This window comes from Excalfactoria chinensis, chromosome 2, assembly GCF_039878825.1.
Source record: "Excalfactoria chinensis isolate bCotChi1 chromosome 2, bCotChi1.hap2, whole genome shotgun sequence".
In the NCBI taxonomy this organism is placed as follows: Eukaryota; Metazoa; Chordata; class Aves; order Galliformes; family Phasianidae; genus Excalfactoria; species Excalfactoria chinensis.
In genome coordinates, this window is record NC_092826.1 from 92,307,543 (window position 1) to 92,327,480 (window position 19,938).

Sequence of the window (19,938 nt, forward strand, 5' to 3'; positions counted from 1 at the left end):
TATCTCATCTGTTTGTTTTTAATTCCAGAGTATGTAAACCAGCTGATGCCCATGAAACCATCTACTGCCATGGTCCAGAATCCAATCTACAACAACATCTCTCTCACAGAAAACTCAAAGCTCCCCACGGACTCAAGCTACCAGAATTCCCACAGCACAGCTATGGACAACCCCGAGTATCTCAACACAAATCAGTCCCCACTGGCCAAAACAGTCTTTGAGAGCTCTCCTTACTGGATCCAGTCAAGTAATCACCAAATAAATCTGGACAATCCTGACTACCAGCAGGACTTCTTACCAAATGAAACGAAACCTAATGGTCTCTTGAAAGTTCCTGCAGCAGAAAATCCAGAGTACTTGAGGGTAGCAGCACCAAAAAGTGAATACATTGAAGCTTCAGCATGACCACAGAGGATTTCTTCTTGCAGTGAGGCAAGCCAGACTGGTGAATTGCCTGGCTGTTGCAAGAACAAACTGTTCAGCACAAATGGCAACCACAATGCAGCAATAAGCACACTTCAGCACACAATCTGAATCTGCAAAGCCAATCTCACAGGACAGTTTGGGTCTTTTCTTACCCATTTCCATGTATAGCTGAAGCCCATACCCTGCACTGAGATGTGTGTTGAAATGGAGTGAGATCTTCCTGTACAGAAAAAATATGGATGCATTCCTTTCATTTTCAAATGGTAGCATGGTAAGAAGCCACTCTGGAATGAACTTGTGAGCTGTACACTCTGTACAGTCAAATTCCTTTCTACGATATTTTTGTAGTGTATTTTTATAAATGTTTCTAACAGATTTTTTTTGATCTTTTATAAGATTAGATGCTTGTACTGCTTGTCTGTTAGCTGGTGATCAGATCAGCAGCAGAAAGAAAATCAATGTTACTAAATAGTTTTCCAAAAGTTCTGGAACAGAAAGTTATTTTCAGCCACAGGATTTTTACAAATTGGCTCCACAAACTGCATCTTGGCATGAACAGGAAAAGTGCATCTGGTGGATGTATAAGTGATTCAGTCCATGGCAGGATGAAGCAGATTATTCTGGGGAAAATTGGCACAAGGAGTGAATGGCAAGTCACATCAGCTATTAACCACTGCTGTTAAAAACTCACAGTAGAAATGCAGCTCACAGTAATTTGTAGATCTTTACAGAGCACTCACTGGTCTGTTTTCTGATGGTAAAACACAAGGTGTTTTTCTGATGTATTATGCTGTTGTAGACTTGTCAAAATGCCTCTCTTCTTCAACAAAACTTTTAAAGATGTTGCCATAACTGAAAAATTAAGCATCAAATAATGTTTAACAGTCTCTAATCAAATGTCGAGGAAATGCAAATGGTTGCAAATTGGAGCCTTCCTGAGACAGACGTGACAACTGATACTAAATTAAACTTGAGTAAGGCAAGAAACACAGGTAGCTCTACCCAAGTAGTCTCTTTTAGAGACTTAGAAATCTTTTTCCTACAATTGGCAAAGAAAATAGTCATGCCCATGTTAGCACTTTCCTCACTTCCAGGCAGAAAATGGCCAGTTGCTGTATCATGCCAGGGCTGTTTGCTTCACTGTACCTTTCCCCATGGGGTGACCTCTTGCACCCCAAAGCAAAGCAGGAGGATCAGTGAGCATGGGTTTGGGAAAGAAAGAGTAATCTAGAATGGTGGAAAAAGTTGCCTTCCTTTTATGAAACACAGAACTTCTCGCTGCTTCTTCAAAATACACAGCCTAGGTTTCTGTTGTCAGTGTGGAAGAGGCAGACTAGCCAAGGTTAAGATTTTAACTTAATAGTATAAATGCTCTGAATATCGATAGTGCATCAGTCACAGGAGACAAAGCAGGTATTCTTTATTCTTTCAAGGGCTCCATGTTATAGAATCTAAAACTCCCCTAATAATGACATTTTTTAATGAAGGCAGTAGGAGTAAAATGCCCAAAGTGTGACTTTGCAGCAGCTTGGCAGCAGTGCAATTTTAATCAAACCATTAGTTCAGAAATCAAAAGAATGTTCATCAATTTTAGAAAATTATTTCTACAGATTTACTGAGGAATGAAAGAATGGTGGCGTGAAATGGCCCTTTGTATAGGTAATGCAGTGAAAAAGACATCAGCAGCTTCTGTGTGTACAGTAGTTGATCAGCTGTCTTTCAGTTTGAGGTAGAGAAGAGTATTTAGTCAAAATCCAAAGGTTTTCCTGGTGTGCTATTTCACAAGATCTGTGTCACTGAGACGTGAGTCCCAGCCACAGATCTATGGGGAATGCAATGTCTGACTTTGATTATTGCTTGTTTGTGTTTAAAACAATTACCAAAATTTAGTTCCCATGTCCAACTAGTGGCAGATTTCTCCTTGTATTCCTGAGAGCACATTTGTTCTGTTGCTCTCAAAAGCAGTGTGAATGCACAGACAGTACTTTTCTGCCCACCCACCACCCCAAGAGGAATGTAAATAAAACCAATATGTATTTTAACAGAAAGAACAGATAATTTTCAGTTCACTAAATCTGTCCTGTCTCCAAGCAGAACTCTAGAAAATCATACAGTGCATGTCCTCCCATAGCGCATTTCCAACAGCATTACATAGAAGAATGTATTGATGTTTTAATCTGTCATCCAAAACAAGAAAGCCACTAAGAAGGAGAAATATATATAACCATTATTATGTAGCATTAAAATTGTTCAATACTGGTTAGTTTGCTTGCCCTTCTAAAGCTATTTAGGAGGAAATCAGAGGTGACATTACTAGAAACAGGCAAATACATCTAAAAATTATATATATATATATATTCTCATTAATATATATATACACATGCATACATATTTATATTAATGAGAACAGTAGGAAAGAGGCTTTAGCTCTTGATAAGAACATACAGGAAGATTCCATATCTATGGGATTAGCTGTGTTGTGAAATGATTCCAATAAATATGGAGCCTTTAAGCCATGATTTGTAAATAGGAAGCTCAGTAATGATTAAAAAGCAAGGAAAAAAAAAGGCAGTGATTCGAGGGGCAGATACAGCAGCAGCACTGGGGGTGAACGTGATTGTGCAGCTGTGTTGTCACTGAAGGCACAGATACTACACAGGGTAGTGCTTTTGGATAACAGGCATTAGCAAGGTACCCAATGATTGTCACTGAAAAAAATAATCAATAAACAGCTGAAATGATTTTTCTTCCTACTGTAGTCACTGACCATGTAACAGCAAGTAGCTCTGTAGGTGCTGGTAAAGCCAAACTGGATTAGGCAGCACTTTTACAGGAGTCACTGCACTTTGCTGATGCAGTGCTGTACAAAATGCAAGCTGCTGAATGGGACAGAAATTATAGGCTTATAACTTTTATGAAACTAATTATTAGAATTTTATTTTCTAAATAAATAAAGGCACTGCATCTTGGCAGCTTACATACATCAACATCCAAAAATAACTTGAAAGCTCTGCCTCAAGATATCTCTCAGGATATGTGGGAATAAAACACTGATTTTAAAAACATAACTGAACTGGTTAGTGTAACAGGCCACAGCCACTGTTAAATGCTAACCAACAATTTACAATCCAGAAAATGAAACTTCAGTTTTCACTGTATTTCTCAGGGAAGGCAAAATGATACCACTCTTAAGTTAGTGTTTCTTAATCATAAAGCAGCAGTTAGTGACTAAATATTTTAAATAACAATTTAAGCATTACATGTTTGGATATGAAAACATAAGTCACATCAAGAGTCTTCATGTTACTTTGATGTTTTCCAGCAATCTGTGCGTGGTATCAGTGCACTTTATTTCACTTGGGCCTTGGGTTGTTTTCTCTGCTGCAAAGGAAATTGGCTTGAGAATTTTCCTACATAAGGCATTTCAAAATATGCTCCTGGGGCATACTTGAGAGGAAGGGGAGAGTACTGCCATGCTGAGGGCACAGACAAACAGTCCATACCTGAGACAGCTGCCAAATTTGTAATGGATTGTTCTTGCAGGCACAAGTGGGAATAGCTACATAAATGGCTCCTCTCTCTGCTTCCACCTTGGAGAGAAATCCTCTATATTTCTTGAGAGACTGACTGTGCAAAAAAAAAAACAAAAAAAAAAAAAACAGTATGCTCAGCCTCTATGCTTCAGGATGACCATCATCCCAAGCTTGGAGGCGTACCTGGGGCTGTGGCAGTGTCTGTGTCCTCACACAGTGTCTTCAGTATGCTCAGGCTGTCTGGAGGTGCTCCAGGGTGCCAATGAGAAACTTTGCATTTCCAAGTAAGCACTCAGTTTTCAGATTCAGAGTTCCAACATCTTCTGCCTCTCTTCTGACAGCATCTCCAGATGAGAAATTACAAAATGCCAGCTTTTATTTCTCTGGGTAGAAGTAGTCTGAATCAGGACAAAGTATGAAAATGTACTTGTGTTCTCCCTCTTGATGAAGACCATATACTGATGAAGCATCAAACTCTGCATGTAACACTTTGCAAGAATACTTTGTACTGTTTTATCACCACTGAATCAATTTTCTATATTGGAATCCAATTTTCTAGTGTTCTTTCTGTAAGTTTTATCACTTTGTTCCAACATAAAGGTTTTTAAGGAGACTTTTTAAAAAATAATAGAAAGATAAAGTTTATAAAAAAGAAAAGTATGACATTTTTAAGAATCTTTTTTAATAAGCTACATTAGGACCAAAGATGTAATGTTTTGTTCTCTTGCTTTAAAGAAATAGGGTATTGATCACCACTCTCACACTATCTCATTACAAGGAAAAGCTGCTGATCTCCATCCTTCATTGAGACTGGCCAAAGCATCACTGTGCTAGGTGGGCTTCACAGGACATTGAGGCCTGTCCATAGAAAACCAAACCAAACATCAAAACCAGATATCACTTCAGGGCCAGGGCCGGATCTATAACCTCTGTTCAATTTTTAATTCATTTTCTGTTCAATGCAATAGCTAAACAAGGACACAGTAAAGAAAAAACAAAAAACAAAAAACAAACAAAAAAAACAAACCTACATTATATTTTGGCTCAGATTTAGGAAAAAATACAATGATGAGACATGATTAGATAGCTGCCTTTTATGTGAATAAGTGTGTAGGCAGGCAGCAAGACTTTAAAATGAACACTTTGTTATGTATTACTTTAATTATGTGGAAAAGTTGAAATCACGACACTTCCATGATAGGACTTTCTGTAAAACATTCTGCCTAGTTGAGCACTGTGTGTATTTGCAGATCACCTGTGTTACCAAAGCCTGGTGGACTGATAATTGTTACTCATTCACATCAGTAATGGGTACTGTACATAAACCCTCATTCTTTTACATGGGAAGTGAAATGAGACCAGGAGAAGAGAATGCAGAGATATCAGGCTGTACTGCAGTTAGCAGAGAAGGAAACTCTTAGTAGCATTAGAAAAAATAAGTTTCCCGAAGAAAAATAGAGAACTGAGGATCTGGCAAGAGACATGTTACTTGCATCACTGAAGTCATCAGGCAAAATACCTTTGGCAAGTTTCAGGGCTGGTGTTTCACCACCTTTACTCTTGTCTTCCTGCATGCTTCAGTTTTGTTGAACATGGGGCTGTCTAGATGCAATGTGGTCTCTCTGTATGCAGTGTGGTCTCTCTCCTTGAAGTAATGAATTTTCTGATTAATATGGTGAAAAAAATTAAACACAAAACCACACCTGTAACCTATCAAATGGACTTGCTGAATTTTTTTTTCTTATGTAGCTGAACATTTATAGTTGCTCTGGAATTGAGCCAAACCATACTCCTAACCTCTCACAATCTCACTGAAAACTATGGATTTTCAACCTGTCTTCAATCATCAATGCTATTCTTATATTTAATGAAAGGGACATGTGAAGTAGCTGTCTACAGTGATAGGAGAGTTGGCTTACATAGCTAAGTTTCTTTTTAATCCTACATTCCTAATTACGTTCACCTTGAAATTAATGGGATGAATCAAGTGAAATTTGATTTCACTGAGAGTATAAAACACAGCTAATGTTGAGTGATTTTGCTAACCAGAGATCCTATGGATCTAGTGCCCCATTTTAGGCTGCTTTGCATTGATGCAATCAATTGAATATAAGGAATAATGTCTTTGTTTTAATGAACTATCAAGCAATATATCCATAGATACAAGGTACCCTTGCAGCATTGTAAAGTTACTCAACTATGAAAGCACTATTTGTACAACAAGAAAATCATGACTTTTATATAGTTTAATGGTTTATACTGTTGATCAAAGATTGTTTGTATATTGAGCGAGAATAATGAGGTGTATATTATTCTTTTTATTTGTTTTTAATTTGTTGAGAACTTTTGTTGTGATATTCTGTTGTATTTGGGGGTATGAAAAATCAGTGGCTAGCCTACAGGGTTTGTAGAAAGAGAAGAAATTACATTAGGGACTCTTTATTGATGGACTTAGATTTTTGTAAAAGCGGTCACCTAGGGGATTTAACCAGTGCTTAGTGAAGCTAATAACAAAAGCTTTCCTCACTTCAAGACTCTTTGGCTCTCTCTATGCACAGTGCAGGAGTTCCATAATGTGAGTGAAAATTCAGCTAACAATTGTAACAATTGCAAGTGCAATATAAAAGACACAGTGCTGCTTATCAGGGCACTAACAAAAGCTGCTCTTTCAAAATACATGGCAGGTTCTCACTTCAGTTTTATGGGAAAAGCAAAAGGACAGTCAAGCAACCCCTTAGATTCTCATTCATGTGACATTTGGCATATAAAGCTATACCGATGGACACCTCTGAATTTCATAATCACGAGTTTTGCAACAACAACACAGCACAACTCCATGGTAAGTAAAGTCAGAAGTTTCAATTAGAGTCACACACATGAAAAACAGTTACATTATTGCACTACTCTAGTAAAATGGAAAAACTCTGTTATCAAAGCAAATGAAATAAAACATCAAGGTTTCCCAAGCATTGGTGTTTAATTATCCAGGTGGTAAATCACATAGCAGACAAAGATAAAAAGAATCACAGGATCTGAGATATAAGACAGCAAAATACATTGGGTTTAAAGTGCAGTAGAGAGGAGCTAGAACTGACGGTACACATTCAGCCTGGAAGCCTGGATAAGTCCCTGGTATCACTGTTAGTAAACTAAATCATTTTTTTTCTCTAAATATTAATTTTGTATATATATATATGAAAGAAAGAAAAGAAAAGAAAAGAAAAGAAAAGAAAAGAAAAGAAAAGAAAAGAAAAGAAAAGAAAAGAAAAGAAAAGAAAAGAAAAGAAAAGAAAAGAAAAGAAAAGAAAAGAAAAGAAAAGAAAAGAAAAGAAAAGAAAGACCACTACAGCACCTTTCTCATTTTCATCTTTCCATCCAGTCCCTTCCAAGACACAGGCTGCATGTTTTACCAGCTCAACTTACTTTATGCAGAAATGATGTAGTCTTAATATTACTGGTTCTCAGAAATGTCTAATGTGTATTAATGCATGATATTTTTATTTTAATAAAAGTAGTTAAATAAATCTGCTGCTTAGAGACATGTTCGTTTGTTTTTTTCTTTTTCAGTGCTCAATTAAGATTCTGCAAAAGTTAGTATTACTATTTTAACTTGAAATGGAAACAGATATATATTCATTCGCCTCCTCTTCAGGATTCAGAAGATTCAGAAGTCTTCTTTAAAGGGCAGGAATACTCTTCTCTGTATTTCACAGGTAGAAAAACAAAGGCACAGCGTTGCCCAGAGAGGTGGAAACACTGGTGGAGATAAATCCCCCTGTTGAAGCACTAGAAGAGAAGAAATGAAAAGTAAAGAATGAGGTGCATATAGAAATGTGTGGATGTTTGGGAAGAATAAGCATTTAGAAATTCCACTGATCTCAGTTCAAATACCTGGAGCATAAAAAGTGACAAAAGGTGAAAAAGGATATGACAGACAAAGAAACACAGCTGCTCTGTTTCCCTACTTATTCCCTAATTAGTATTCCCTAATTTCCTTATCTCCCTGGTTAAGGCAAGATACAGAGAATTGCTATCTAAGGAGAGGAAGGCAAGTCTCTGCTATGCCCTTCTGTCATTATCCTCATCAGCACTGATCAAACATCACATTTCACTATCCCCAAACTCAGGCAGGAAAAGAGCTAAGTGAGCCTGTAAGGATCTCATCAAGACCAGTAACAATTACACCAAATCCTGTAAGAAATTTCCAGGACAGCCAATATGAACCATGGCTACAGGCAGAGTCTCTACCACAGTACCTATGACAGACTCACATGTGCACTGTGTTGTGAAGATGGCAGAGCTCATCCAAGGCCACCTCCTGCCCAGGGCTTTGTGGTTGGGCTGCCTGTTTCATACAGGGGCAGCCACATTCCTCACACCAGGAGCTTACCATCAAAGAGTGTTTTTCCATGTGGTATTGAGGCCAGTGCTTATTAATCCATCAGCACAGCTTCTCTGAAGTTGCACAGCACATGTTGGCTCAGTTCATGTTGGTGCCAACCTGAGGTAGACCCATGGCAGACCCCCAAGGAGAGGTGCTACTGGGGCAGCAGACACCAAGGGACGTGTCCTGAACAGGATGTTTTGTGAGGTGAACAGAACTCCACTCTGTGAGTTGAGGTGGCTCACTGGGAGCCCACCTGGAGGTACATACACTGAAACAGCAAATTCAAAATGGAGGATGTTGCTGCTCTTTATTTAAAAGAGGAACTGGAGTTAGAGATCAGGTGATGCCTTAAATTGTTTGCTGGGAACTTAAATCTCTGTAAGAAGTACCATGAGTGTGGTGTTCTGCATCAGAACTTTCATTTCAGAAAGCCTTTTGCTTTAAAACCTTTTTTCTTTCTGAAGAGAAAAAATAATTTAATGCATGTGTTAACCTCAGAGACTGTTGTCCTGTGAAACTGAACCAGTTCAGAAATAGCAGTGTTTGTCTTCTGTATCCAGTACATGGGCTGGTTTACACTATTCACTTCTTACTCATTTCTTCCTTTTGGGCATAGACATATTGATTTGTATGGGAACTGTTCAGTCATGGCCTCAACCACTGATTGAGAACCAGGGGAAATGACCTGGTCTGCCATGGGAGCACAGGTGAAGTCACCTGTGTGACTGGAAGGGTTGGATCCATCTCTATTAGACCCCATTTAAGAGCTGACTGCCACTGTGGTTGGAGATGTCTTCCTTGTGAAGACTTTCCTGTGAGCCTAGATCTTTGGAGACAGGTGAGCACCTTCCCTTTTCCTTTGTAATACTATTCCATCCGCACTAGTCCCTTTGCTGTTACACTCATCTGTTGCCTTTCCACTGTGTTAATCTAATTAATTGTAATGGGATTAGACTTCTAGACACTGTCCTTCTCAGATTTGACCTATGATGATAGTAGAGATGGCTACTCTTTCCTGACAAACAGCTTTAACTTAGCTGTATTTCTAATGGCACTCTTAACAAGTCACTGCTGGCTGTATTACTTTCTATTTAGTTGCCAAATGTCAAAGGTTACCCTAAAATCTACCGGCACCCATGACAGGGGTATAGACGGCCTGCAGGGCCGCTATCCCAAAAGGAAAAGAAAACAGGGAAAGAGAAAATAAATACAGCGGCAGCGATCTAAGGAGGCACACTATTTTACTAAATACTATATCGGAATACAGAATAACACAATATAATGCAATATAATTGGAATTAAGGCTAACAAATCAAGTAAAATAAGAGAGAGTGAGTCCCGAAACCGAGAGGCCTACTGTAACTCTAGGCGAAACGGCTGGAACGCTTCCACACACTCCCCCATGGCTGGCAGGATCCGAGAGAGCGAGTCCAGCACTGAAGTGAGATTATATAGTCCTGGTCATATGACTGACCGTGGTGCTCCCTGGGACATGTAGTCTTCTTTCTGTGAGCAGCAGATTCGTCAAAATTATCTATGCTTAACATGATGTTATGATGTGGAATACTGATAGCAAAATTACAAAATTGCAAAACCATGACATTCCACCCCTTATTCTACATCATTACATTATGCTTATTATACACACACACACATATATATAGTCGTGAGCAATCAGCAACCTTATTTTCTTAACAATTTATATCTATTTTCATGCAAATCTTTAGGCTGAAAATAAAACTCCGTAACTTAACACACTATTATTTGCTAAGTCGAGGAAATGGCAAAACTGCCAGAAAGAGGAACATGGTGGAGGGAAGAAAGGGAGAAAGGCAGCACTAGCAGGGCGTCCCCCACGTCAAGGTGCACTCATCCTTTCCCTAAGCTACAGGGCCACTGCACAGAGGACTTCTTGGGACTGTCCTCCTCTGTCTCCATCACTGGATGTCAGGGCAGGAGCCCAGAGCATAAGCAGAGGGGAGAAGCAGACCAGCATCACTGCTGGTGGTATGGCCATCCTCCAAGTCATCCATTCCCTTCAGTGGAACAGAAGCATCAAGGAGAGGCTCAGCAAGAAACTCCCCAGCAGGTGATCACAGTATCACAGTATTGTGCGAGTTGGAAGGGACCTTAGAGGTCATCGAGTCCAACTCCCGGGATTCGAGCCCTCTGTGTAGCAGAGCGGCACTTCTACCACTTGTGCCACAGCGGGGATTCGAACCCAGGCCTCCGGTGTTGCAAGCGGCACTTCTATCACCACGCCACCGGGGCACACGATTGTGCCAGCAGCTTCACATCCTGGCCTGGAGAGTTCAGCTCCAAACCCTCATAGGGGAACAGTGAACCCAGGCCTCGTGGCTGCAGGATGACCCCCCTCACTGCGGGGTGGCTCACTTGGCACATCCACACCATCCTCACCATGAGCTCCTGCTTCTTGCCCAGGTGACAGGGATAGGAGTGGAACTGCTGGGGCAGTGTCTGGAGTACCATGCCTCCATAGAACTTGCTTCTCCAGCCCTAATATTGTATTTCGGGCGATAGCATGGGGTACTGGTACTGCGTATGTTTCAAGCCACCCAGTGGCTGCCTCCACCATGGTGAGCACATAACGCTTACCATTGCGAGATCATGGCAAGGTGATATAATCAATCTACCATGCCTCCCCATATTTATATTTTTGCCATCGCCCTTCCCCCCAAAAAGTTTTCATCCTCTTGGCTTGTTTAATTATGGCGCATATTTCACAGTCATGAATGACCTGAGCAATAGCATGCATAATTAAGTCCACCCCTCGGTCTCTGGACCACTTGTATGTTGCATCTGTTGCTTGATGGCCTGAGGTCTCATGGGCCCATCGAGCTAGGAATAATTCAGTCTTGTTCTGCCAGTCCAAGTCTATTTGAGCCACCTCAGTTTTGGCAGCTCGATCAACCTGATGGTTATTTTGATGTTCTTCAGTAGCCTTACTTTTAGGCACGTGAGCATCTACATGGCGCACCTTTACAACAATGTTTCTTATTTGGGCAGCAATGTCTTTCCACAGTTCAGCAGCCCAAATAGGTTTACCTCTTCGTCGTTGCCAGTTGTCTTGTTCCCACTGCTGCAACCACCCCCATAAGGCATTTTCCACCATCCATGAGTCAGTATAAAGATGAAGCATTGGCCACCTCTCCCGTTCAGCCACATCTAAGGCCACCCCTCATGCCGGACAGCCGGGCCTCCAGTGGGCTGGATGGGGGCAGTGCAGTTCTCCTGCCCCATGGCCATAGCGGTGGGCGCCTGCTCAGCCTGGAAGCGCACCAACCCCTTCCAGATATGGAACAGACCCACCGGGAGAGCTGAGACCGGTGACGTCCGCTTGGGGTTGCGCTGCTCCGCTACAGGCTGCCTCGCCTGGGCTCGGGAAGGAGCCTTGCTCTGACCGGAGGTTGTTACACTCAGACTGGAGGGCGTCGTGCTCAGACTGGAGGGCGTTGCGCTTGGACTGGAGAGTGTCACGCTCGGACTGGAGAGTGTCACGCTCGGACCGAAGGGCATCTCGCTCAGACCGAAGGGCGTCTCGCTCAGACTGGGGTGTGTCTTGCCTGGACCAGAGGGCATCAAGTTCGGACCGGAGGGTGTCACGCTGATATAGGAGGTCATTTCTCTCAGCTCTGAGACTCTCCATCTCAGTTCTGAGACTCTCTATCTCAGCTTCAGAAACTTTTTCCCTCTCTGCCTTTTCAGCTCTGAGACTCTCTCTCTCAGCTTCAAAATTGAATAAGGCCCAATAGGCATTAGCCAGGCCCCAAATCATTTGTGCCTCCTGAGATCTGCCTGTGCCGCAACATTCCTGCCTCAAATATGCGATCAAGCTCTCAGGATTCTTCAAGTGTTCAGGAGTAAAGCTCCATGACGCTGAAGATGTCTGCCTTTTTAAAGTCTCCTCAAAGCCTCTCCACACTCCCTGCCACTCAGTATTCTCTGGTTCTGGGGAAGACTTCCTCAGAATGTTATAAATCCAGATACTGAGTGAGATTAATAAAATAACCAACAGTATGTTCAGGGAAATTAACAGTGTGGTCAAATGGGCATTCAAAAACTGCATAATGGATTCAGGGAAGGGACAAGGAGCATGCAGTCCCCTGAAAAGCAGTTTTACTAGCAGTTTTAACAGAGCACACATTTTTTTTTCCTCTCTTCAATAACGAGATAGCAGAGCTAAAAGTTTACAAAATATTCTGGGGTATTGGCCGTCCGCCTGGACTTTCAAGGTCAAGCTCCCAGGTGCAGAAACGTAAACTTTAGATAGCTCCTTAACGAAAAAAAAACTCGTAGCTCTGTAAAAGCTAAAGGAACAGCAGGGAAAACAGCAGCTTTTGCAGTTTTTCCCCACTTTTGCCCCTTTTTGCCCAAATTTCTTGGCAATCTGCCCGCATTCTCCACCAATTATGTCAAAGGTTACCCTAAAATCTACCGGCACCCATGACAGGGGTATAGACGGCCTGCAGGGCCGCTATCCCAAAAGGAAAAGAAAACAGGGAAAGAGAAAATAAATACAGCGGCAGCGATCTAAAGAGGCACACTATTTTACTAAATACTATATCAGAATACAGAATAACACAATATAATGCAATATAATTGGAATTAAGGCTAACAAATCAAGTAAAATAAGAGAGAGTGAGTCCCAAAACCGAGAGGCCTACTGTAACTCTAGGCGAAACGGCTGGAACGCTTCCACACACTCCCCCATGGCTGGCAGGATCCGAGAGAGCAAGTCCAGCACTGAAGTGAGATTATATAGTCCTGGTCATATGACTGACCGTGGTGCTCCCTGGGACATGTAGTCTTCTTTCTGTGAGCAGCAGATTCGTCAAAATTATCTATGCTTAACATGATGTTATGATGTGGAATACTGATAGCAAAATTACAAAATTGCAAAACCATGACACCAAATCATCAAAAGTAGATAACTTGTATGTGAGTTTCATGTTGGTGGATAGTAAACACAAGAACACATAACCTCTGCTGCTGCCTGTGAAGATCAAGTTGCACTAGGCCCAGCTGCTTTGGATTAGCCAGAAATGGCAGAGGGGCAGCTCTTATAAGGGTGCAAAGCCCTCCAGGCTCAGACCATGCTGTTCTCTGTGGACAAACCCTTGGGGAGAGAAGAAAAAAAATAAAGAACAAAAAAGGTGTTAACCATTTATGCCCATTCAGGCTGGTCCCATGACACACATGACTTGCAGACTGGCACCTCAAGAGAGATGGAAAGTGGAGGGGAAGGGTAGGGAGACAGTAAATGAGTCTAAAAAATAAAGCCACTGGCAACAACCTGAAGAGGAGCAGTGATTCACTAAATCCAACAAAGTCAAACAAAATGAGAGAGACAGTGTTCAATATGAGGCCTTACTCTACTGGACTGCAGGATAACCATGTACTTTTCTCTGCAGAGAACCGAGTGAGGGAGAGGGAGTCCTCCCAGCAGCACCACCTTTCCGCCTCAAGGCTCCAAGTTCTCTGGGGAATGCCACTCCTCTGAGAACCAAAATGCCCCAAAAAGGCAGTCCACAGAACCAGAAAATTAACTCTTTAACTCCCACTGCTTTACATGCTATCATGTGGAATTATCAGCAGCAAAAAATCACAAAACTATGACAAATTATAAGGAAGTGAGGCTCTGAATTTGTCTCAGACATGTGAAGACAACAAACTTAATTCCCATCATGCATCAGTTGAGCAGGCAAGCAAAAACTAAAAAATGCCTTTATGCCAAAATTGAGTTCTTTGAAAACTTTTATATTTGCAGAGGGCAACAGGCAAGTCTCTGCAACATGTTAGATAAGGGTTAAGTAACATTGTAACAGTCTGTACATCTGTGTTCCTCCAGAATGTTGTGCTGCTTTTGGATAAAGGGCTAATCTGTTATGTTGTTAAGAGTAGTTGAGCACAAACAGTGGGAACGATATGGGGTCGTTAGCTAGGGGTGGAGTTTGGGGCCTAGAATAAGCATGGAATAATATAATGGTTTCTAGAATTATTAATTGTAATAACCATTCCTTCTCTTAGAAAGCCCCAAAGTGCTCCCAAAACAATTTATTTATTTACTTATTTATTTTCCCAGAGAAAACTCCCCAGGTCAACAAATCCACTGCAGGGCAGAGAAAGAACTCTAGTGCGGACCAGGTATATTACAGGTACAGGGGACCTGTATCCCAGAAGTAAGGCCATAGTTCCCTTGGGACTGTAAACTTTGTAATACTGTGTTTGAAAGATCGTAGCTACAAAAGTGTGATAAATCTGAGGCGTGAATGTGATGCGAGTGTGACATAGCTAAGCTGCAGGTTGAGTGAAGTGTTCTGATCAGTGGTTTCATTCTCCTGCGATGGAGACGGCTGGAGACTGTCATGTTTAAAGCGACTGGTCAAGCAGGGGGGGCAAATGCCCGAACTGATTTTCTTTCTTTTCGTGATAGGACCTGTGTTTGTCATTGTTGTTATCTTTGTAATTGTTAAGTGTTTCTGTTATTAAAATATTGTACGTGGAATTCCATTTATAATACAAGTGCTACTGTTGCTGGGGTCATTGATTATAGCTCTTGTACAGGGAATTTGGTCTTCCCATGCCCTGAGCAAGTAGGCAGATTCCATTACCAAGCAACAGAGACTTTGACAAGCGGCTGTTATGTAGATTGAATGTTAAATATTGGATCCAAGGTATGAGTGGTATTGTGTGATCTGAGAGTAATTGGATGCTAGTTACACCCTGAAAATAATTGCAACCCTATATTTGTTGGTAGATGCTTAAGTTGTAACACTGCCCAGGAACTGCAGTGGAACATAGGAGTGACTTACGGAATCAGACTCTATAATCCAGAGACTGGTTATAAAGCAGGTATGTTTATTCCAGTGTTGCACAGAGCTGGATGCAAGGGGGGTAGTTCCACCAAACTTGCACCCCAACTTGTAAAATTGTGACACAGATATAAGTACACCTAATACATAATCAATGATTTCCTGGAATTCGGATACATATTCAATAGTTCTTTAGCATGCAGACCCCCTCTTGTTATCACCCACCTTATCAGGGAGATGCAACTCCTATGAGTTATGAGCCCAGCTATCTGTACAAATGTTCAGGATGCCATCACTGGGTTCCTTGGTTATAACCACCCACACAGCTTGCACTTCTGCCCAGTGGCTGCTCTGACCATCCCCCTCATCAAACCAGATTGTCTCAGCAGAGGGATGATATGCTATTGCTTTCCACTTGCTCAGGTTGCCCTTGCTGGATCCATCCGCGTACCATGCATCTTCAGGAATAGGATATTTTCCTTCCTGAACGGGACTCTTGTCTTGTGGAGAGACCAATGTTTCTCTTGGTGCATCACTACGGTATGTTACTGGGCCTAGAATTTTCTGTAACTCTTCTTTCAATGGTGATGAAGACAGACTACTTCTCTGGCTGAGATAGGTGACCCATCGTGCCACTGTTTGTGCTTGGGCCACCCCGTCTTAGGAAGGTGGGTCAGATCTCTTACCCATCCCTTGATTGGCAGAGTAGCTTTAACTAAGATTTCTGCTGTTTGGGTTATTGACTCTACTGCTTGTAATGCCAAATAGACAGCCAATAACTATTTTTCAATCATGCTGTATCTTTCCTCTGCTCCATGCCAAACCTGACACCAGAATCCAATAGGGGTTCAAACAGAACTCTGGCATTTCCACAGGCCCCAGCCAAAACCATCCTGAGTAACATGAACATCTAATTCAGCTGGGAGGGTAGGATCAAATATACCCAATGCCTGGGCTTGTTTAACTGCCAGTTTTGCCTGTTGGAAAGCATCCTGTTCTGTTTTCCCCCAATTCCATAATTGCCCCCTTTTTATGAGCCTATATAGTGGTCTTAGCAGCTGCACCAAATGAGGTATAAAGGAGTGCCAATACCCCAAAATATCCAAAAATTCCTGCAGCTGTCTTTGTGTCATAGGGACTGGAAACATCTGAGCCTTATCTATTACAGCACTGGGTAGTACTTTCGTTTTCCCTGACCTAACTACCCCCAGGAATTTCACAGATAAGCCTGGACCTTGCACCTTCTGAGGTTTTATAGCACATCTTTTCTGCAGATGGGTGGTTAACAAATCTGCTGCTTGTCCCACTGCCTCTAATGAGTCAGATGCTAACAGGAGATCATCAATATAATGATACAAATTGATATTATCTGGTTTCTCCCATTTAGCCAGGTCACACGCCACTAGATTATGATAATACATTGGCGAATGTATGTACTCTTGCGGCAAGACCTGAAAGGCCCAATGCCTGCCTTCCCATGTAAATGCAAACTGATCTTGAGATTCCTCAGCAATCGGAATGCTGAAGAATGCATTTGCCAGATCTAGGACACAATGGTATGTTTTGATTTCTCTACTTAATGCGTCCATTAAGGAGGCAATATTGGGTATGGCTGCATGAATAGGCAACGTGACCTTATTTAGTTCTCTATAATCCATCATCATTCTCCATGTTCAACCCGACTTCCACACTGGCCATATGGGAGAATTATACAGGCTATGTGCAGGTCTTATAATCCCCACTTTTTCTAACTCCTGCACTGTTCTTGATATTTCTTCTTGCCCATCCGGGGGTCTATATTGCTTTACATTAGTAATCAGGTATGGTTTCTGCAGACAAATGGGCTCATGTTTCACATGGCCTCTCAGTATTGTCTACACTGCCTGAATACTAATACACCTCTGTCAGAGCCTGAATTCTCCCACAATCTTGTGGAGGGCCAGACCCCGTAGGATATCTATGACCAAAATGTATTCTTGGACCGGGCCAATAAATACCTTGTATTCCCTAGGTGAGAGACACGCCCAACCCCCAACTTTAACCAGGTCTGGGTGACTGGAATAGTCTGTCCCTCAAAACTTCCAATCACCATTACATTTTGTTGGATCTTCTTAAATTATAGATGTTTTGGCCCCTGTATCAACTAGGGCCATAACCCTCTGGATATTCTTTTGGGACCAAAACATCAGTCCCGTCTGAGTCTGTCCCTCAAAACTTCCAATCACCATTACATTTTGTTGGATCTTCTTAAATTATAGATGTTTTGGCCCCTGTATCAACTAGGGCCATAACCCTCTGGATATTCTTTTGGGACCAAAACATCGGTCCCGTCTGAGTCTGTCCCTCAAAACTTCCAATCACCATTACATTTTGTTGGATCTTCTTAAATTATAGATGTTTTGGCCCCTGTATCAACTAGGGCCATAACCCTCTGGATATTCTTTTGGGACCAAAACATCAGTCCCGTCTGGAGACTAACGTACTAACTAGGGACTAACTAGGGAGACTAATGTACCTTATCACACCATGAACTGGGCTAGGTTCAAATCTTTTACCTCCGGTGGCTTGGGCATTGTGGCCCAAGATACCTGAGGTGGCTTTTTCCTTCTACTGGGGACAATTTAGTCCCCTAAGTTCCATACTACCAGTGGTCTTCATTCTATAATTCTTACCCTTGTTTTTTTAGGATAATTCTGGAATTTTTGCTCATTCTTCAGCTGTTTCCATAGCTGAAGGTGAATGTGGTTGGGCTGGTGATCAATCTTTGCAAATTGAACACCGGCCCTGAGGAGATCATTAAACATCTGCTTTCAGGACACCCTAATGGGTCACAATCGAGGGGCTTGTGGAGCTGGCCTCTTGGCTTTAATTACTGGCCAAACCTCAGCCTCTTCCACTACTCAGACATTACGTTTATTCGGCAGGCACTCTGTTTCTTCCAAATCAGCCACTAACTGAGCTGCCTGCTGGACCACTGCCTCTGATGCCACTAGAGGATTTATTATTGACAGCAGGGTATCATACATATGGGAAGGGGCCTGTTGTAGAATTAAGTCCCTCATTCCTGCTGAAAATTTAACCATATCTGGGCTGTCAAAGGTGTCCTCATAGATAGCCTCTCTCATTCCCAGCTCTCTGATATGGTTTTGGAGATCCTCCATGGAGGACCATAACCCCACATTAAGGTGCATGTCAGTTTTAATTGGCCAGACAGGCAGCCATTAACCAATCCAGAATAGAATGGTTGTCTTCTGGAAATTGGGACCCTCCATATAATCTCTGCCTAAGGGAAGGATGAACTGTCACAGTGACTAGTTTAGATACTTCAGGTCCACTGTCCGTGACACTTTCCGCCCCTGAGTCCCACAGGTGAAGCAACCAGGTTGGTATACTTTCCCTGGGTCTTTGTCGGAATCATTGTACCAAATCCATTAACTCTGTGGCCATGTATGGTCGGTCTGTGACATGGAAGTGTGTTTCAGCAGGGGGCCATTGATTGGGAGAACCCCTGACGGTCTATCTTGAACTTTCTTTGTTTTTTGTGTTATAATAGGGTGGAGTTGTAATGGATCCATCCCAAGAGGTTCTTATAAGTCTGTCTTCACAATTTCATCTTCTTGTTTAACCAGATCCATTGTTTCAGATACCTGGTTATCATCTATTGAAACATTATGGATCTGAGGGATTGGGGAATGTAATAAAGGTCTTTTCTCCATTAATATACTGAGGTCTTGTTCCAGTTTTCCAATACGATCTTTTAATAATTGATTTTCAATTATTTTATATTTGATCTATTTTCTGCCTGATTTAAAACAATCAGTAATGGCCATGCCACCGTAGAAGCAGCTAATTGTCTTTCCTTTGTAATCAAGAAATCTTTATTTAAACCTTCAAAATATTCCACCAGGTGGAATGGAGAAAAGTTTCCCACAATGCACAATGGACCCCATCATTTAATTATCATAGCAATTAGATAATAGGGGGACCCCATAAATCCTGGGATCATGTTTTCTGAGGGGGTGATGTTCTCCCCTTGACCATATTCCATAAGAAGGGCATTATGGTCATGGCTCCTGCCTGGCTTGCCAATTGTATAGTGGAAATAATACAAGTATAATGTACAGTTGGAATACTATAAATATAACTGGAAATAAATAGCCAGAGTATAGCTAAGGAAAAGGACTCACAAACTCTGAGGCCTTCAAGATAGGTGCTTACCAATCTCAAGGCTCACCACAAGAACTCCACAACAGAGCAATCTCCAGAAAGAGATGCTACCTTAGTGGTGGTCAGCCCTTAAATGGGATCTAGGAGAGGTAGAGTCAAGCTCCACCCCTTCGAGGAGCACAGCTGAATTACCTTCACCTGTGCTCCTGCAGCTGAATCAGGTAACACTGATCCCAGATTCATGTTTGTAAGCATCCTTGTCAGTTTACTAATTACTTTTCTCCTGCTTTCTTTCAGTAGAAGATGGTTCAGACTAATCGGGCACTTCTCCCAAGGGGACAGTGGTCACTGGGAAACTTAACATTATAAAGCAAGAGATGAGCCCACTGGGATACTGGCAGCTCAGAGGATTTACACCAAGATGAGGAAGCCAATGGCAAGATACTGGAAAATAGAAGTGGCACATTCAGACAACTGAAAGTAATTCTGCAGAGGTGACACTGAATGTTCACAGCGTGCAGCAAAAACTTAGCTTCACTACGTCTCTGGAAGACAGGAAAACACATTACGCAAAGGTAGGAAACTGAGATAA

The 19,938-nt window shown here is 41.8% G+C and overlaps 1 protein-coding gene across 2 annotated transcripts in view; it reads left to right on the forward strand.

Moving 5' to 3' along the window:
• The window catches only part of EGFR (epidermal growth factor receptor), a 144,718-nt gene extending 137,000 nt beyond the window's left edge, over window positions 1-7,718 (forward strand). For both annotated transcript variants that reach the window (XM_072327939.1, XM_072327941.1), the window contains exon 28: window positions 29-7,718. In XM_072327939.1, the coding sequence (XP_072184040.1) occupies window positions 29-405 (377 nt within the window). In that variant the 3' untranslated portion in view covers window positions 406-7,718. The remainder of the gene's footprint in view (window positions 1-28) is intronic.
• The last annotated feature ends 12,220 nt before the right edge of the window (window positions 7,719-19,938 follow it).